The sequence below is a fragment of the Rhipicephalus sanguineus genome, chromosome 1 (assembly GCF_013339695.2).
Source record: "Rhipicephalus sanguineus isolate Rsan-2018 chromosome 1, BIME_Rsan_1.4, whole genome shotgun sequence".
NCBI lineage: Eukaryota > Metazoa > Arthropoda > Arachnida > Ixodida > Ixodidae > Rhipicephalus > Rhipicephalus sanguineus.
The window spans coordinates 127,571,456-127,592,299 of NC_051176.1; the positions used below are offsets into that span (position 1 = coordinate 127,571,456).

At 51.4% G+C, this 20,844-nt stretch overlaps 1 protein-coding gene and 1 non-coding gene across 18 annotated transcripts in view; both read left to right on the forward strand.

The window, feature by feature from the left end:
* Positions 1-20,844, forward strand: part of LOC119397558 (paired box protein Pax-5) — a 364,233-nt gene that overhangs the window by 315,145 nt on the left and 28,244 nt on the right. For all 17 annotated transcript variants that reach the window (XM_049416377.1, XM_049416338.1, XM_049416341.1 and 14 more), the window contains 3 exons: positions 3,989-4,236; positions 15,998-16,113; positions 17,344-17,590. In XM_049416377.1, coding sequence (XP_049272334.1) covers positions 3,989-4,236; positions 15,998-16,113; positions 17,344-17,590 — 611 coding nt within the window. The remainder of the gene's footprint in view (positions 1-3,988; positions 4,237-15,997; positions 16,114-17,343; positions 17,591-20,844) is intronic.
* Positions 9,796-9,867, forward strand: Trnam-cau (transfer RNA methionine (anticodon CAU)). The gene has a single exon. It is a non-coding gene; the product is annotated as a tRNA-Met (tRNA).

A 20,844-nucleotide genomic window follows, 5' to 3' on the forward strand; every position in this document is an offset into this window, starting at 1 on the left:
CCAAAGCGAGACACTAACAAGATCGGGCGTTATCGCGCCACTTTCCTGTCAGCCGAGCTGCTTTTCTGTTTTCTCTTGCTGTCATGCACGAAGAATAAGCAAGCACAGCGCAATCAGTGCGCGTTCGGCCTCGCATACGTCAAGCGGATTCGCGCGTGCCGCGGGGCCCAGCGGGCGTCAGCACCGCGATCGCTTCACATTACCCTTCCGCGAATACTGCAGCCACTGCCGCCGATTGTCTTTCTCACTCAATTTCGCGAAAGTGATGCCGCTGAGGATCACCGTGCAGTGCGTGCGTTATAACACGCGAGAGGGCCGCGCGCTGTGCCGGCGGCTGTCTAATTTGCGGCGCGCCCCGATCGGAGCCCATGGAGTGCCGAGCTCTGCGTGCGCAGGGGCGATCGGCCGCCGCGCCTGCTTAGGACCGCGCCGGTTTCGTTTCTTGTATATGTGTGTCTACCTACACGCCAGCGGTCCGCAGAATCGGCAAGAAAGAAAGCGCGTGAAAAGGCAGAGCGTGGATCGTTTTCATGCGTCACGCCTCTTTAGAAAATGAAAGCGTGCCTGGTACGTACCCCCCCCCCCCCCCTCCCACCGCCGCCGCCGTTTCTCCCCAGGGGCAACAGTCCTCCCCCTCGAGCGCCGCCGGCTTTACCGGCGCGCCCTGCTCGCGTATGTGTCCCGGCAACAGCGTAGTACATTCGCGCTGCGATAGGAGCAGCAACTCCCATGCCCTAATGCTCGGTCACTCGACGGCGCGGACACTCCGCAGGCCACGCGGCTGCAGTCACTCCGTGTTTGCAGATCTTTCTAATCTCGCGGCTCCTTTCCCATCGCGAGATGCGTACGTATAGGCGCTCGAATGCTTGATCCCTGTGCACAGGATTTTCGGCAGCCGTTTAATGCTTCTTGAGGAACGCGCTTGAGGAATGCCTCCGGAGCAACGCGTCGAAACTGGGGCAAGCACACTCACACTTTCTATTCACAATTGCACATGCGCACGCGCGTACAATTGCAAGGAACCGCTACCTATCATGCTGAGAGCGCGAAGGCCGATGCAGTACTCAGGCGGCCCGATGTAGAAATATTATAGACCAGCGCTTTTTTTTTTCCGCGCGCAAAGGGTCACGTCGGCGTGTGGCTATGTCGCTGGTCGCCCGACATTTGCTGTCTGCGCGTCGCAGAGGGCCCAGCTAATACAACCTTCTTTGGGATACAATGATACTGTCGGGTGTCGTCGGTCACCGCTCGTTAAGCGCATCGTCGCCCTCTGTTGGCACCGCAACGTGGCGTCTGCTCACAGGCGGCTTACGTGTAGAAGGGAGCGGCGGTCCACGCGTGTGAGAGATCGCCCGCTCTGCTCAACACGTGACAAGCCGTGCATGCCCGACGCACATGTTGGACGACAGCGACGAGACCGTGGCCGCTGAGTCAGAGCGCTCAGTGGCGGCGCGGCTGAATCACTGGTCGCCGCGCCTCGCGTCCATGCTGCGCTGCAGCTGGTAATTAATGAATTAATGAAGCCAGCGTGCGTACCTAGCTCGGGACGTACAGTCGTGATTGAATAACGGTCCTCTACGAGTAGAGTGGGGTGGAGGGATGTTCGTGATTCCTGCTCTCCGTATCTCTCTCTCTCCTCGCCTCTTTTTTTTTTTTTCCGGAAATAGCTGAAAATGAAAATCAGCATATGATAAGCAGCGCTTGCCACCGAAAATGAAAAACTCGGGCCTTCTCTGCGAATCACCAGCTGAACAGGAAGGTTTCACAAAAAAAAAGAACAGAAAAAAGGCAAACCTTTCGTTGCTGCTCTGCAATGTTTGAGTGTTAATAAAAGCGTCTCAACGCACTGAACTATATACACGCGAGTGGGAGCCTGTGTTGTTGCTCTGGCAAACATCCATTTGACGTCCGAACAGTTCAGTTTGCTTTCAGTGTGCCGAAGCAGTAACATTCCTGCATAACAGAAGCACATGCACAAGTGTGTGTAATATGGCGAGTTTTGAGTCCTCGTACAGCCGACCTCTTCTAACAAACCCTCAAATTTATTTTTAGCCGTCAGTCAGCTCGATACGAACGAACACACCGACTCAAGGGCTGCGTGTGTGGAGCTCGCCCTGAGCGAGCAGCTTCGGACGGGAGCCAAACGTCGTCGCAATTTTTCGCCGCCTACTGGACAGAGACCTTAACCGAAGTCAACGCGGGGGCGCGAGCTTATGTCCACAAAGCAGCGCAAATAGACACGCCGCGCGCAGCCGAGCGCATCGGCTAGTCTCAAATGGCTGTTTCCTCGTTTCGTCGGGCTCCTGTCAGCTATCTTTTTCAAGAGAGAGAACGAAGGAATAAAGAAGAGCACCATAGATGGGGAACGGGAGGGGATGAAAAAAAAAAGGGTGGTGGGGAGGGGAGGTTTGAAAGAAGTGCCCTAAGATGCTTTTCCCGCGGCTTCGATCGCGCACTCGTGGTCCTAGAAGCAGCAGCAGCGCTTGGCGGGGGCACGAGCAAGTCAACAAAGCGCAGCAGTCACAACCAGCACCGCGCGTGTGCTGTAGCGCCACACGGGCCTGGCTCGACAAATACGCCTCACGCGTTGCACAGACAAGGTCTCTGCGGACAGGACTGGCGGTCATTAGCTGTCGTATCACATGCGTCAGCAGCCGCAAGGGGCGATGACGAGCAAACGGCAGAAAGTAATAGAGAAAGGAAAGAATGAATGACCACGAGGGTCATTCTGATGGCGAAGTACCCCCCCCCCCCCGCCCCCTCTCTTTGCTGGCTGGCACACTGGTATGAGGGCGTGGATTTTCATGTAAGGGGCGTGCGGATGGGTCCTGTGCTTCGGTTTGTCCACTCGTTGTCTCAACCACAAGTCTATAATGTACCCGCTGAGTTTTGAAAGAGGGAAATTTCGGTGAAAGTTGGTAACTGTGGCAGGCGCCCACGTTACTGTGCAGCACCGCAGAGCGGCCAGATTTGATGGGAATGCGCATACTTCAAAGGTCTTGGTGCCAGCCGATGACTAAGTCTTCGATAACTCGCTTCGAGGTGTGAAAAAGAAGAAAGAACAAAAGACCCTGCAAACTTCGAGGATCACTTTCGCTTTTTATTCCCTACTAGTCAACCAACTTAATGTAGAAGTCTTGCTATCATACACGATCTCCGCAATCTGTATGTATCGTCGTAGTTTTTTGTGTGTGTGCCTGCTTATTTACGTGTGAGCAAGCGAATACCTGTACCTGTGTTAAAGACAAGAACACACTCCATACAATAAGATATATCTGCACTAAATGGCACGACATTAATTTATGCGCTCATTTATGTGTGACGCAGTGCAATGGCACCTAGGGGGAAATTGATAAACTTAGTTATTCTGCAGTTTTGTTTGCATGAGACTGTTGTAGTTATACAATGTTCAGAGCACCAAATTCTATTCGTGATGGTTGTGCTCGAGCTTGAGTTGCTGAATCGGTCAATGCATTCACGGTATTGGGCACCTAAGGAATGGGGTGTATAGTCGCTCGGATATAATGCCGAAATTAACGACAGCCGCCCTGTGAATTTCAACGTGAACGATTGCATAAATCACAGATAGATATTCAGATGCATCATACTGTTTCAGAACCAGATGCAGAAAAGTTTCATGCGGGCTATCAAAAATCACATAAACGACAGTCAGTGTAAGACCTGGGTTAACGCTCGCTTACTTCGCACACTTGCACCAATACGACGAAGAACCATTCGACCCCACTGAAAATATCACAAAGCAGATCTAGAGGCGGTGTAGCAGTGTACCGGTGCAGGTCACCGGTACACGGCTCCAGATAGCGGTCCACCATCGAAAATCGATGGTGGACCGCTATCTGGAGGAGAGGCGCACAGATGTACGCACTCGTGAAGACGCGCCCGACGATCAGCCGTGCATACGAGCCAAGTAGAGTCACCAGGTGGCGGCGTCTGATTTGCTTTCACTCTACGGCGCGGTCATTTGCAGGATCGTGCGCAACAAGGCAGCCGAGAAGGCCAAGCACCACCACGTGTCGTCCAACGGCGGCAGTCCGCAGCCCCAGTCGTCGCCCACGTCGGTGATCACGCATGCGCCGGCATCGGCGCACGAGTCGAGCGTCTCTGCGGCGGCGGCCGCGGCTGCCCTGCAGAGGCCCTCCTACTCCATCAACGGCATCCTGGGCATTCCCAGCGCCGAGGCGGCCAAGCGCAAGCGCGACGACCAGGTCTCACAAGGTGAGCTTAGAGCGCATGCAATCCGGCCCCCGGTGCTTCACCTCGTGCCCACACGACCCTGGCATCAGCAGGCACGCAAAAGTTTAGGACCAAAGTTGAGAGACAGAGAATATGAGTATCTGACGTCATCAGCTTATAATGTGTACAGCGGTCATCTAGATAAAGGATTGATGATCTTAACGGTCCTAACAACGCGTCTCGTTATTGGCAATTGATTATCACTAACCTTCCGAAGCCTTCGCTATCATCACACTTGTTATCAGGATTACCGCAGTGTCTCTTGCGCACGAAAGGCTTTCTTAATACAACCGACGAAGACATTTCTGTACTTGATGAGCTGATAGGCTTGTGAAGTTCCCAGCATCTCTGGCAGCAGAAGCAACACTAGACGTTTTCAACGACTGCATGTGGCATGTTTTTACGTAGCATGTCTTTCTACTATCTCTTAGGAGGGTTTCTTATGTGATATCGAAGAGCAAAATAAATCTTTTATTTTTTAGAATTATTCATCAACAACTCCAAATTCATGTGCCACTTACGCATGCGTCATTAGATATATAATATAGGTAATCACGTATCATTTTTGTTAGTTATATGAAGAAGCGTGTGTACGACTTGTATCAGCGTGTACTGATTCCAATTGGCGCAAAACCCTGCAATTTCCTTCCAACTACCTTCTCATTTAGCAGAGACAACAGACGTACCATATATGCTCCTTTTGGAGCCAGTCGTTTACTTCGTTCGATATGCAGTTGCATTCGCTTGCTTGCTTGCTTACAGCTGCCTACCAAGCATCATTGTCAACTTCAAACCATACATATCACAACTATGATACACGCGGAAAGTCCCTGCGCCGGCCCTACGCCTTCGTCTTATAGTTGCGCTGCATACGCAGTGAACATGAACACCCATTGCACGAGTCGCAAATGCGCGGCAGTATGGTCAAACCTAATTTTCAGTGCGTGTAATTTAAGCGGGTTTGCTCTGTAAGAAGATGGAGGCCAGGATGTACGTGTTCGCGAAATAAAGAAGCTTTCAAATGAAATTTTCTAACAGCGCCATGTTCTGCGATATACGGAAGGACGCAGTATCCAACATAGAAAATGCCCGCTTTCATCGACGAAACAGTAATAACGCGAACGCACCTGACCACGCACCGATCCCGTGCAAACATGCAGACGAGAAAGCACATGTGCCACCCGGACCGCGGTTCACCTGAAAGGGACCGCGTTCATGAGAGCGCTTCGGGTGGCGCAGCACGTGGCTTGCGTACGCGCGTGCGCTGTGGAGGCCATGCACTGCGTAATCAAAATCAGCGCCTGGCCGCAGGCATCGCGTCTCATGGACCAACACCGCCCTTCTCACTTCCGCTTCCGCCCGTACAAGAAGAGAGGGGAGCTGCCTTCAAAAGTGCCGCCGACCGCGGCTTCTCTTTCGGCAAGCTAGAGCGCGACTGCGGAGAAACATATTCGCGCTGTTGGGCTGCTTCCCCCGCGCTATTCCGCGACATTCTTGGCGGTCACCTCCGGAGTGGGAGGAACACAAGGCTACCAACAGACGCATGACCGAAAAGGTCGTCATCTATGCTGCTTGACGCACGTAAACAGAAAATACCAAAACAGGCTGACATTCTTCGTGTCGGGAACTCCGCAGGCCAAGGAGGCCAGATTTGGTTTGAAAAGCTTTCCTCGTATGCATTCATCGACGACAGAACAGACGTCCCGGTGCGAACGCTTGACGCGCGTTTTTCATTGTAATCATTCAAACGGGTAATACTTACCCCATTGAAACTGTCGTGTGTATACGCTGACGTAACGAATCGTTTTGCCTTGGCTGAAAGCGGTGTAAATGCTTCCTTTTCATTGAAGAGGTATAGTTTTTCGAGCTGGTTCGGGTACATGTATTGAGAGGGCGCCTTCGAGTGGTGCTGTACATGTGCTACGTGTGGTCGTTAGCGATTAAATGTTTCCCAGACATAGAGCAGGAAGCATGGTCGGAGAGAGGGAAAGAAGAATCGGCGTCGCAGCATGGCAGAAACGTACAAAGCAGGAGGTGAAAGTGTGGGCGTGTGCCTGAAACGAAAGAGGAAAATAGGCAGAGAAGTACGTAACGGGGGCTAGCAGTGAGCCGAGTGCGGTCCTCGACGATCGGGCCGTCCGGTCCGGAAGGAGAAATCTGCCTGGCCCAACGGCGGCGTTCATTTTTCTCCGCGCGCGCAGGCGTCGTCCCCCGTCTCTAGACTGCTGCGACATATAGGCGGGCGCACTGAGGCACAGCACCATTTATCCTCGCTCGCTCAAGACGCCTATTAATATACAACGTGGCCGCTCTCCTCGGCCACCGGGCAGGCGCTGTCCAAACACGGGCGCCCCCTCCTCCCTCGCTCTCCACCACCGCCGCCGCAGCGCTCGCGCCAATAATAAAGTAACGCGTCGGACCACGCTGCCACATTCATAGCCAGCTCATTCGTATACGTCAGAAGCAGAATATCAAGGAGCCCTGCCCCCGACCCTCTGCTGCTCTCTCTGTCTCTGTTTTGTTGCCTCTCCCCTGGCTTGCATCGTTTTGCTTTCTTATTGCTGTGGCTGGTAGCATGACATTTTTCTGCCCCCCCCCCCCCCCCCCCCCCCCCCCACCTCGACCGGAGCCCGCACTGCTTCCACTTCGGTACCACTTACACAAGAGCGGCGGGATCGAGTGGCGCGCGCAAAGTGCCCGTTGCTCGGTTGTGTGCCCGGATTTGGTAATGCGCGGCAATCAAGGGAACATGTCCGGAGTGATCGCGCGGAGCCCGCAATTACGACTCCCGGAACGTACGCCGCGTACGCGATGGAGACGACCTGCGCACGCGACGGTGTTGCGAGAGCTACACGTGTCGAGCCTTGTTGTTTCGAGGGCTAACCGCGAAGCTTGTCAATCCCTCTAATTTCGCGCCGCAGAGGGTTCCGAAGGCGACGCGGACGGACGCGCATAGCATTCACGATGAGATGTTTACTCGCCACCCTTCCAACATTGCTTCCCCACGGAACAGCGTAGCGGACGGACCCGCGTTCCCATTCATCATTTCCCCGCACCGTAAGATGGAGGAAAAATCGAGAAAAACGGCTGTATTAATTTCAGACACTGACGTGACCGGAATTATGGACCCCTTGGCACGCATGGCTTAATTGTAAAGCACAGGCTCATTGGCAGTGCGCAGAGCACCCGCCGTTCGGTATTGTTGTTGCCTCGGAACATGCCTCATGCCCATTGGGTCTTATTGTTTTTCGTCGTCCTTGTGTTTATTTGTGTCGCAGTTCTCTGAGATGACCATTACTCTGTTGAACACAGTTGCGACCTCGAAACGGTGGCTCCTCTAGTATGTGCCGGCACTGCAACTTTTTTCGTACTCCGCAATGTACAGAAACCCCGCAGCGAAGCCGCGGGTTTCAAGGACAGTTTATGCTATCCGTATGGCAGAGCTAGCTTCCGAGGACTCGAGACACTTCGCCGCCGCCGAGACGCCTGCAACGCGTCGACCGATGTGCGAAGCACGCACACGCCCCCGTTATCGCGCGAAACCTGAACTTTCCTGTGGCATGGCGGTGGCTTCGGCGGCGAAAGGTCACAAAGCGGAGGACTCAAGGTCACGACATAGCCGGTGCGAAGAAAGTCTTCGAACACGAGGAAAACTAGCGGTCAATAGCAGCAAAGACAACATACGGGCGGAGCAGGTCCCTCGCCAACGCGACCGCGCGGTGACTCGAGAGTCAGTGGGGAGGGGGGCAACCCTTGCCGGGCTACGGGTTTTCGAAGAAGGGGGCCGCTTTGGCGCTTTCCGGCCGACCGAGCGAAGGGCGACGACGCCTATCGCGCGGCCGCATCTCCCGCGGGGCTCGCGACGCCGCCACTCCGCGCACAATGGGTCGCCTTGTGGCGCGGCGCTGGGGCTGGCCCGGCGGCTTCGCCTTTGAGCGGGCGCCATCTGAGACGGCGACCAGGACTCTGCGGCGGCATCGGGGCCGCGAGACGACGAAGGGCGACATGTGCGCGCCTCTCTCCTCCGGTGACGAGCTCCAAACACGTGCTGTCCGCTTGTCACGTCCCCGTATCTGTGGCGGCGGCGGAGGCTGTCTTTCTGCGCGAGTCGAAAGAGAACGCCGTCTACACTCCTCGCTCTCGTCTTGCCGAAAGCGGCCGCTGATATGATTTCTGCAAGCAAATGTTAGTGATCCTGACTACGTTTGCTCTAATATAGCTCTTTCTTTCTTTTCCTTTTTCCTCTTTATGTTCGTGGACAGGCGGTTAATCTTTCAACCGCACGGTCAGGGAGTTACTCTACATTTCTTCTCTCCCACCGTTTCTGGGCTCCGCTTTACGAGCGTCACGTTTTGCAGTCACGGCTCGAGGCAGCTTTGCTAGGTGCCCACGGAAGAGTGAAGAATGCTCCTCTCGTCGAGTTTGGATAATTAACGGCTTTCGGGCGTTCCCGATACCAACGGGTGCTCGGGAAATGCCTGCGAACCGCGTAACTGGTTATGGCTGAAGGGTTGTTTGCTCGATGTAAATCCCGCACGAGTGCAACTATTCATACACTGAGACTTCAGCCGTATATATGCACCGCACCCCGAAAGATGTTTTCGAGCTTTACTATCTAATAGCAAGTTTCACTCAACGAAGAACTTATCCAACTGCTCAGATTATACTGATACTGCAGTATGCTGCTAAGTCCCACAGTGATGCGCTGCTGTATAGAGAAAGATGGGGAGTATTACCTATACAGAGGTCGAACGACATTCATTACATTGCGAACAAGCGTGCGACATGATAGTGTACAAAATGAATTAATGCATTTCGACAGGAGTAGAATGTGCCAGCAATGAAGAAGCGCAGAGCTGTTTCTTCAGCCATTATATCTTTTTTTTTTTCCTACCATAAGTTCCCTTCAGAAACTGCAAGTACGCTAAGGTTGCACGGCGGGCTTGTTGGTTATCCATAGCATCCGATATCCAGGACAGGATAGCGCGAGACAGGACATAGCGCTGTGTGTGTGTGTGTTGTGTGTCTCACGCTCTGTCCAGTCCTGGATGCGCTATACATCGGATGCAAGTACGCTCGTCCCGTTTCTAATGTCGTCTTCTTTATCTACAAGTAGTGGTGGTTCGACTTCGTACCTGTTAATCCCACGATGAAACTCAGAAAATAAAAAAAGTCGTCCACTTTACTTTCTTCACATTTATATTCTAAATACTACAAATAACACCCCCTATACTTTCCTTGGCGTTATTGTCTGTTAATTCTCATTAATATTGTGTCTAACAAAGAAAACGAGCCCTTAAGAGTCATCTTCTTTCCTTCATTCATAGCAAGGGTCTCGGTCTGGCAGACTTGATGCCTTCAGGTAGTATGCGAGGGATTATTGGTCAGCTGCCAGCTCGTAAAAAGATCACGTGCTACATGACGCCAGAAAGGCAGAAAAAGAGTGTTCCACACTCGCCGCCATGGCTGCGAATGGCGCTGACTAACACTCCAAGGTTTAAATGCACGTATATACCCCATAAAGTGGACGGGAGGATGACCGCCGCCGTAGCTCAGTGGTAGAGCATCGGACGCATTATTCGAAGGTCGCAGGTTCGGTCCCTGCCGGCGGCAAGTTATCTTTTCGTCCACTTTACTTTCTTCACATTTATATTCTAAATACTACAAATAACACCCCCTATACTTTCCTTGGCGTTATTGTCTGTTAATTCTCATTAATATTGTGTCTAACAAAGAAAACGAGCCCTTAAGAGTCATCTTCTTTCCTTCATTCATAGCAAGGGTCTCGGTCTGGCAGACTTGATGCCTTCAGGTAGTATGCGAGGGATTATTGGTCAGCTGCCAGCTCGTAAAAAGATCACGTGCTACGTGACGCCAGAAAGGCAGAAAAAGAGTGTTCCACACTCGCCGCCATGGCTGCGAATGGCGCTGACTAACACTCCAAGGTTTAAATGCACGTATATACCCCATAAAGTGGACGGGAGGATGACCGCCGCCGTAGCTCAGTGGTAGAGCATCGGACGCGTTATTCGAAGGTCGCAGGTTCGGTCCCTGCCGGCGGCAAGTTATCTTTTCGTCCACTTTACTTTTTTCACATTTATATTCTAAATAATACTACAAATAACACCCCCTATACTTTCCTTGGCGTTATTGTCTGTTAATTCTCATCAATAAACTACTAGTAAGATATCGAGGATATTCTTCGAACCGCTTATCATTTTGCCTCTACCCCTTTCTCGCATGTCGACGGCATGCATTTTCGGCGATTTCTTCACTTATAGCACTTAGAGATTTCGTCCTTATCCGGCATCTAGGTAAGCCAGAGGACCCACGGCGTCAAGACGGCGCCCGATCGCCTCGGCCAAAGATTGAATCACAGATCCCTGGAGGCGAGTTAATCCCGCTCCCGTTGCCTCTCTACGGTCACGACGCGGGAGACGGGCGTGCGAAAAGCATCGTACGCGTAATCTCCCCCTTCCTCGGCGGCGGAAAGCCCTTGTCGAGCAAAACGACGAAGCCGTTGTCACGTGACAAATCGAAGTGTGCCGGGGGAAGGGGCCACAGTTTCGGGGGACTGAGGGGAATGCAGAGATTAATCGCGCGAGCTCCTAATTCGACCGCGGCCGCCACTCTAGCTGGCTAGCGGAAGCCAGTAGCATCCGCGTTGAGCGGCGGGCGGAGCGCGATAAAGGCGAGGCCCCTGCCCACCGCTAAGCCTCCTCGAACAGGCTATTGCGCGCAGCTCAATGGCCGCCGCTCTCCCTCCTCTCTTTGTGCGCATGAGCGCGTACACACGCACACCCGGGGCACAGGAGATTACGCGAGAGCGCGACCCAGAGAAGAGTACGTGTTGGTGATACCTGCTTGCCCTCGTCGACGACTGTCGTCGCATATTGCGGCCGCGTGTGCATGGTGGTTCTCCTCCTTTTGCTGATTACGCACAAAAAAGCAACACGGCCCGGTGGTTATGCTGTAAAAGGACACAGTATCTAAATCAGAATACCTCGGTGTCTTTATCTACCTTATTCAAGCATGCGTTGATGGTGTTGTATATTTAAAGCGGATAATAAAGAAACGAAAGGGAGAGCAAGGAAGGCGTAAACTATAGGCGTATACCATTCTTTATTTGGTTCCTGTTGTGTCCGCATATACATCAGAAGCAAGGCCTCGCACACGCCTACTTACGCTTAAAAGCGTTTCCCCGGGACGCGATCTGGATATCTGTGCTGAAGAATTACCTTCAAGACAGTCATTACTTGTGTGCATTTCACAAGCCGTTCACATGGATGAACTATAGTCCTGCTAAAACTGTTGCTTTCCTTTTCAGAAATAATAAATGAATGCAGGGTCACTTGACGCACGAAGGGCTGCATGGCCAGTATATCACACTATAAAGGCTTTAGGCTATATAGCTATAGCGTTCACATTAGTCAGCATCTTACCCGCTCACCGACGCAGGGCTCCGCTAATCATCGAAGAGTAACAATGCGTGGCCGTAGAAGCCCCGGGAGAAGGGAAATGCCGCGAAGAACGATGGCCGCTCGTCCGGCGTGCTCAGACAGGCGCGAAATTGGCCCAATTCGAAGCGGCGGGTCGCGTCATAGCGGGGTGATAAGGCTCACGCGCGCCGCGTCTGCATGGCTGCCGCGTTCGCCCTGCCGTTATGCCCCAAGGTTCACGTTGCGCGTGCGATCAAACCTGCGTGCGCTGCACTGTATGGCTGCCGTCACGCTTTTGGCGGGCCGCACCGCGTCCCCTCCTTGCGTATCGGCCTGGCCGTGGGAGAAAACCGGTGAGGCGTTGCCCCCGTCGCCTTCTGTCCCGCTCTTGAATGAAGCGACCTGCTCCGGAGTATTCACAACACCACGAGCAATCGCGCCAACATTCGGCCGACCCCGAACCTTGCTCGCCCTCAGCACGTGGTCCGCGCGATGGGAGGAATGACTGCGTCATGGCGCACGACGTGGCAGGCGCCCCTCAGCACACGCCGTCGTCTTCACAGCTGGCCGATATGATAGAACGAAGGCGGCATGTAAATGTACAAACTTGCGTTTTTACGCGCGGTGTGCAATAGGTCTGTCGATGAAAAGCGCGAGCACCGAGAGCATGCGTATCTCCAGCACTACGTTCTATTCAGGCGTTCAAGTAGGAACCTTGCGAAGCTCGCAACACGCGCCGCAAGTTGTAAGTGTTGTACATTGTTTCTAAAGGGGGAGAGTTGAGCATTGTTGCGTCTCTCAGTTCACTCAGAAGCAAGCACTGAAGGAAACGAGTTCATTTTTTCTTTTGCCTGTTCGCGGTGGCTTCGGGTGACTTCAAGCACAGGACATACGAGAGCTAAACAACAAGAAGTACCCTGCGAAGTGTGCGGCAAAGATGCCTCTCCGATCCTTCTTCGTCGTCCCTTTGGGGCGCCACTCCTGGTGGGAGCCCCTTCCTCGAAGGTGTTCATCCGAGGTCTCGGCTTGGAATTAACGTCCCCCCCCCCCCTTCTGCCACGCGAAGCTGCGGCTCGTACACACAGGCTCAGTCGCGCTCCTTCTCCCCAACTGTGCATCAGTGGGAGCACGCTCTTCCACAAACCGCGTGCGACTAAAACAGCTCCCTCTCCGCCTTGCTTGGAGGCGGCGGCCAGAGTTTGCGTGCATGCGACAACGCGGCCGCTTTGTGCCCCGTGCGCTCGCTCGCGCGCAGCTGCTATTTGCGAGACATCAGGCTGTACCGAAGGGGGATCGCGCTCGTCTTCTTCAAGGACTCGTCGGCGAGGCGCTCTCAGACTCACCAGGCATGCGCACGCAGGTCGAGCAAGCTGTAGCTGCTGCTAGTGATAGGAAAGTGCCGCCGAGGAAAGTGTAGCGAAAGTATCTCGCTCTCTTCTTTCTGTTTCGAAGGGTCGCGACGTAAGCGTCGATAGTGACTTTTGGCCGGCGACGTCGGACTTGACGGAAATTGCCGAAGGAACTAGCGATTCAGTGGATATCGAGAGCACAAAGTGCCGATGCGTTTTGCATTAAATGAGATATACAAATTTATGCCATGGAGGGGCTTCGACAGTCATAAAATGAATAAAGTATCACCGGAGCGCCTTTGTTTAGCGCTGGTTTACCTCCAGGCGATTCGCAAGCAAAGGGAGATAGCCCGTTGAATATCTTTCGACTGTCCCCTCCGCGCAAGAAATAAATAGAAAACGCGAAAGAAAACTATACGGCATGCAGGTGTTCAAAGGTTATACGGCGAGCATGTTGCTTACCCCACCAAGCAATGACGAAGAGACCAAACTATATAACTTTCACGCGCACCGCGATTGTAAAAGCCATATGAGATCCGTATTTGCTTGACTGCGGCGCGCGTAAATTTCTCGTGCCAGTGCACTGTTATAGGAGGATACAAAACTAGGTATAGCACGCTGGGGGGAAAAGCAGCTTCTCCGAAGTAACAGGAAACGCAGGGGTCCTCACACGCCGCAAAGAACTTTCCTCTCCAATTCCATTTCGAATCAAAACGCTCTGGCATTCGCACAGAATAGGGGATGGAACGAGAAGTAAAGTCGCAAAGCAAGAGCGCCGGTATCCGCGGCTGCCGTTGGCACGTCGATCGCTCTTCATCTAGGTTTTGGCGCGCTGCGCACGATATGAATGCCGCAGCGCGGGCTTTTACTGCGCCGCGCTTCAGCGGCTTCGGCGCCCGCACTACGGCACCTCGATCGGCATTTCGTGCGCCGCAGGAATGAAATGACGTTCCCCAGGGTACGACGGCGCGGGCCGAATAAATGATTGTAATGATAACAATGGGGGTAGTAAAAGAAAAAAATACCTGAGAGGCGGATTTGAGAAACAGGACCGCAGAGAAGGGATCCGTCCAATGATGTGAAATGAGAGAGAGAAAAAAAAAAAAGCGTGCGCGACTTCGAGGGCTGCGGTGAGAGTGGCTAGAGGTGAAGACAGAATAGGAAGCTTCACAAAAGCTTCGTAAAAAAAAGTTCCTTGTATATGTAGCTGTTTTTTGTTCCCCTTTTTGGTATTTCGTTGTAAATGTTGCTGGCCGGATCGTTCGAGCATTCGCGCACGATGAATCCGAGACAAAACCAGGCCTGCGCGCGCACTCCGGCTCACTTTTTGGAAGTCGCGCGGCAGGAACGTCATCTATAGTGATTTAAAACAGCGTCGCCTTATACGACGTGCAATCAAAACCCCCGGGTGGCAGCGACCAAATAAGAACACGGGTGCGCTGCAAGGAGCGGGTGGATGAAGAAGAGGAACGATAGCAAGACGAGAGGCTACACGGTGGGCACGAACTAGAGAAACTAGGTCTTCCAACGGAGGAGAAACTGGTAAAAAAAAAAAAACGGGGAGAAAGGAAACGAGGCGAAATAAAAGCCTTCGGTTAGCGCGTAAAAGGGAGACAAATGCTTGGTAGTAAAAGAAGACAAAAGAAAGATGGAAGAGGTGGGCGCAGAGAAAGGCCCCTTGCGTTTGGAGGAGAAAGACTGAAGGCCAGAGCGGGTCGCGGTGCTTATCAGAGGCCGCCAATAGTTCCGGCGCCAGTTCCCAGGGGGCGCAACTTCCCGACTCGCGCGCGCGCGCGCGCTCGGCCGCGTGCAGTTTGCCTGCGTAAACGCGGCGCCTGTTCGAGGGCTGATTAGGCATGCGCATGCGCAGATGCACGCGTTGGGCCCTCTTCTTTTGTTTCCGGCCGACCTCCACTTGTTCGTGCGTGGAGCAAGCGACGTACTAAAGTGTGCGCCAGCGGCCCAGCAGGCATCATTTTGTGGCGCCACGCTTTCCGTGTATGTGCAATGGCGCCGATATCGCGCACCATTTAGTTGGATGCATTAGCGGCACCGTATCTCTCTTTCTGTTCGCTCCCCCGCGCACTCTTCCAGCATTTCGCTGCAGTCGCTCACTTGGCTTTTCTGTTCTCCTTCCGTATCTCTCGTACATGCCCCCGCTTCCCACAATCTGATTTTCTATTGCGCCCTTCAGAAAGACACGTGTTCACCGCATGCGTCGGAAGACTAAGAAAAGTTTTGCACGAACATTATCGCCATTGCGTGATTGAGGTACCGGCTCTCGGCTGACAGCTGCTTTTTGTCAAAACCTCTTCCCTGATGGGAGTAGAATCAAAAAGAAAGAGAGAGAGAGAAAAGAAAGAACACGGATTATATTGTTCTTTTGGTGCTCCAAGTAAACTTTTCTCGTGAGCTCTGTAAAGGAGCAGATTATAGGTTGCTTTACGCAGCCTAAGCGATAAATGCGTATTCAAAGGTGGAACGTAGTGACGGACAGGAATAACTTTACGTTTAATTCTACTTTTGAATTATGTGTTAAATGTTAGTTATGAGTGAAACCACTTGTCCCAAGTGGACAACCAAGCCATTAGGCACTAAATTAGAAATTTTGTGTATTAATTAGGTAACTTACAAATAGCCACGAAAAACAAATGTTTACTTGGTCTTAATTCCAAACGCCACCATGTCTCTCTTACTCGCATTTTATTTGTGTGTTCAGGCACACTTGCCACGCATATAAGTTCAAAATTCGCAATCACTCGAGCGCATTGAATTCGAGCTCGACCCTCCTTGTGCAGCTCGATTGAAATTTGAGAAGTCCCATACTGATATGCGTCGACAATAAACAACGTAGCCAGGCAGTCATAAAAGAATGCCGCATGAAAACTTGCATTAGGCTATATTACGTCTGTTGAACCTTGTGCCGCAGTAAGAACGTTTATGTCTGTCTTGCAGTGCACGGCGACTCGGCGCGAGACATGAACGGTGACCACGGAATCCACGAAGATGAAGTTAAACGTTCCAGGGCGCAGTACAACGGCGAGCAGATCTACTCCAACCTGAGTCCCAACGTGAGTGCTGTGTCCGATTCTGCAACCCTAACCATGGGCCGTGGATGCCCGTTGCCCGCTTATAGTCTGCAGAGGCATATAGTCTTCTCCGCGTATAGAAACGCAGAAGTGACGCCCTTTTGAAGCGCTATGTTCATGACTTCATATTAGTTCAATTGTATATACATGGACTGCTGCTCTAAATGTGATGCGGTGTAGGAGAATGAAGACCTTTAATGTATACTGTGCTCGGAAAGGAGAAAGAGCCGCAAGGAAGACAGACACAAAATTATATATCGGTACATATTAGGGAATATTCACGTGAGAATTAACAAGTGTTTCTAAGCGGCCCCCTAAGTCATGTTTACTTCGGGTATACCGGTAGTGGTGACTAAAAACTGAGACTGTATGCGGTTCAATTAATTTAGCAAACTGTAAGTATGTGGAATATGCGCTTTGCAAAGCTTTTTATATGGCAATTCTTTCAGCAGAAGCGCTGTCTGAGGTCATCACAAAATGGGATGTCGCGCCGGTTGAACGTAAGCGATGCTATATGCGCCCGCAATTTCTTTCCAAGGGAGGGCGACCTCGAACGGTCACTCCATATTTCCCGCCTGCACTGGTCGTAGTGTCTCATGTTACAAGTCGCGGTTACGGATGTGTTAGCGAATAGGACACATAATCATACCACCCAGATATATATATATATATATACGAAAGACACGGTGCACGGCGATGGGCATGACGTATAGTGCATTTCGCGGGTACCCTTTCGTGATGTTTTTAGGTACCACACTTGGTACCGTACAGTTACGAGAACGCCACGGGTGGTTGCGCGGAAGCGAGCGCCAATGTCTGCGATGCTTTTGAGCGTGGCTGCAAGCGATATAAGTGTCTGACTATGTAAATCGTTCGCAGTGAACCGGAGTGCCTCACTGACTGCATTCACGCGCAAGGGCCTCGCAGCGTTATCCGCAATGAGGCAAAGTGTATAGTCCTACAATCTCACGTAAACCCGCGTGTTCCTGTTGTAAACAATCGAGTCCGTGCTTCTTTTGTCGACAAGCAGACGCAGAGCCGTAGTCAGTGCATGTGTATTTCGGCTGAATAACACGTGTTCTTTATCCTTGGAGCATGGCGCCGTTAAATCCCGCGGCAGTGAAATCTGGCTGCGCGCCTTTTGTTTTAAACGGTCGGGCCCCTGCAATGAGCATTCGTTCAAGGGCGCGCAACTTGGCCGTCGACACGCAGATGTGGGCCAAGTGGACAAAGCAGGACGAACTGAAGGCCGGCATGGCGGACCTGCCAACGAGCAACGGGTCGCCGTACCATCACCTGACGTCGCAGACGTCTCAACCCGCGCCCCCATCGCAAGGCGGCGCCTTCGAGCAGGCCTTCAGCCCCGTGGTGTCGTCAGCGGAGAAGCAGCCGGCCGAATACGACGTTGCGATGACCACCATCAACTCGCAGTCCACCGCCGTCTACTCGCCGCCTCTCGGTAAGTGAGAAGCCTTCATGGCTCCTTTAAAAACGTTTGAACTTGAGCTTGTTGGGACGGCTTCATTGCAAGAAACGGCGCAAACGAACGGGACAAGAAAGAGTGGGCTTGGAGCTCTGTCTTTCTCGTCCCCTTTGTTTTGCGCTGCTTCTTGCAATGAAGCTTTATGAGGCCCAGTCGAACGCCCACGCCGGCGGGCGTACAGGGTGCACCTTCGCGGACGACTCACTCGATCTGTCAGTGGGGATCACTGGTTGGTTTGAGGACGGCGTAAACGAAAAAAAAAATATATATATATATATATATATATATATATATATATACATATATATATATATATATATATATATATATATATATATATATATATATATATATATATATATATATATATATATTTCAGGCTCACGCCTGAAATGAGATACTTGTCGAATGAATAGTTTCTGCGCTTGCCTTGAATCTTTCTCACAAAAAGAAAAACCTGAATATATATTTTAACGACCAGAAATTAGTCCAGAGTCAGCAAACCTACCAGTGATTTCCAATTTCTGGAGAGGATATTAAGATTCAGGCTACAAGCATAAGACTGCACCATTATGCACACGAATCCCCCTCAAGGCAAAACGTCATCCTGTACGATAGACTGAGCGCCTTAAAAAGGAAAAACAAAAAACGAACTTCGCTGACTGGCCATTGTTTTATGAGTTTCACTGAAGAGTAATAGCAGAAAGAGAAAATAGGCAGAGGTTGACTAGGTTGCTCTTATAGTAAAAAAAAAAAAAACACGAATAATTAAATAGCAAGTTGTGAGGTAAGGTCTTATGAGTCACGAATAAATGGATCGTTGTTGCACGTGCAGTGCAGTTACATAGTTCTTGACTTTGCTACGCTGTCCCCATACGAAGAAAATGCGCATTTAAGGATGTCTCGGGACGTGCTTAATGATGCAGTCTGAGTAAGTTCCGCGCAGGTTTATCACAGCCTGCGCGAATAGCCAGGGCAGGTAAAGGCGAGAAGGAGTGTGCTCCTCCTCGCTTCAATCTGCCTTTCTCTGGTTTATCCTCACCATTTGAGAAGTGCAACTCAGAAGACCGCCTCCTGTTTGTAGTTAACGCATGTAGCAAGCTATTTAAGCAGGTGTGTTGTTGCTCAAACGGTTGCAGACCGTGCAGCGATGTAATGCTGAAAAAAAAAAGAAGAGAGAGAGAATGCGCAACGAGTCAATCTCTCGAAATGAAAAGCGGTCCATCTGAGTTGCACTTGCGATCCACAAGCGTCAAGTATCGCTCGCCTCCTTCCTCTCTTCGTCTTTCGTGTGGATGGAGTGCTGGAATCGCCTCCGTTCACCGGCTGCTTTTTGCGCGCGTAATACTTGCACAGCGCACCATTGCTCTGCTGCCGGAGGTGGCGGGACTCTGCACTTATGACGACTGCTGGAGGCACCACTTTTTACTAACTCGCTCTACTTGACGTCCCTTTCAAAACCTTTCATTTATTTTTTTTTTCGATGTACTAACTGCACACCGGATATGGGAGACCATGTATGAGCGTATGTCTACACACATTTCGCTGCGATGCGCTGTACGGTAATGTCACGTGTTCGAGCTTAGCTCAGAAGGAACTCAGGTGTGCGAACGGTAAATGGGTTTTCAAAAGCAAGGAACTCGAAGCTAGCGCGACTTAAGTGAAATTTTCTTCATAGCAGATAGGCCCTTGCTCATCTGGCGATGACAAACAGGAGGCTTCGGGCTTATAAGTCGGACAGAGGCCCTGCAAGTAATGTAGCTTTTGGCAGCAAGCTATCTTGTCCAGCATTTTATTTCGAAATAATAATAATCATAAAAATAATCATAATAAATTATTCCACTGGGGCAGGTTTTGTAAGCATTTTCTTGGGGGAGTCGCTCTTAATGTTTTTGTGGCGATGTTTAAGTTCATAGGAGCGACATATGACTTCCGTTCCTGTTTTTTTCTATAATGAGCCAAATCTGCGTCGCCATGTCTACAAAAACAACGATGATTAAGGGGATGCCGCCACGAATAGAAATTGTAGCTTTGGCACGTTCGATCAATGTGTTAATTAGTTATTAGAGGGCCGAAACGAATTAGTTTTCCAGAAAAAAAAAGGAAGAAGAGGGAGGGGTGTCGGGAAGCCCGTTAACGCGGGACTGTCCACTGAAACTTGCGTTTTGTCGGCTGTCGATGACGCCCTTTCGATGTTCATTCCTTACTTGAAATTCAGCGAACGCCTGTGGTGTGGACGTTAAATTCAAGAAACAACTTCCGAATTTAGCGTTGATGCCACGATCCACTTGCGGCGCGCGCCACTGTAGAATGTTTGCGCAATATGAAATACCTGCATGGTTGTCGAGTACATAAGCCGGCATTAGAGCGTAACATTGCCTCCAAGAATTGTTCTTCAAACGCGGACCATTTTTTTTCTTTTCGGTATTTATTCCAGCGCCACATCAGTTCTCAAATCATGCATTTGCCCGTCGGCTGTACCCTTGCAATAATCGGGTTTCTATACGCAAACGTGAAGGTATGCTTATAGATAGATATCTTTGTATGAGCCACTTCTCATGTTACCGGTGGTGAGCCGGGTACTTAAGCTTCACTTTGTAAATGTTCCGCAGCAATGAACTTGCACATATGGAAGCGAAACAATGAAGCTCGAAGTGATTTAAATGAATTTAACAAAGGTACTGTCATGACGAGCCAAAGCAGTCTCGCACACTGCCTTGGTTGCAAATGACATTGCGTCATTATACAGCTTGCCTACAGAGCACACGATGCCGCTTTCCGGCCCCGCGCGGTCACGAATGATCCGCGCTGCAGCCAGTTATTCCATCAAGGCTTATACGAACAGAAAGGACACGGAAGCAAGGCGCCTTCTTGTCTCCCTGTGGGTACGAGACGGTGCAGCCAGGAGCTTCCATGAAACGAAAGCCGTTCGGGCAAGCTGCGTTCAAACTGCTCCCAAACGTTCAATGCCTTTCGGGGCTCGCGTTCTGCGAACACGATCGTTTGCATTTCCTGCGCACGGACTCGGCGCGCATATCTCACCGAAAAAGAAGAGGCATGGACAGGAAAAAAACAAAAGACATGGCGCGTTGTGCTGTCCCAGCGCCGAGCGTTCTCCGACCGTGTCCGCAACGCCCAAGCGCTGAGAAATAAGAGAGCCACGTTGTGTGCTCGCGCTGGTCGCTCTGCATGCTTGCATACAGTGACTGAACCCACGAGGCAGCAAAACT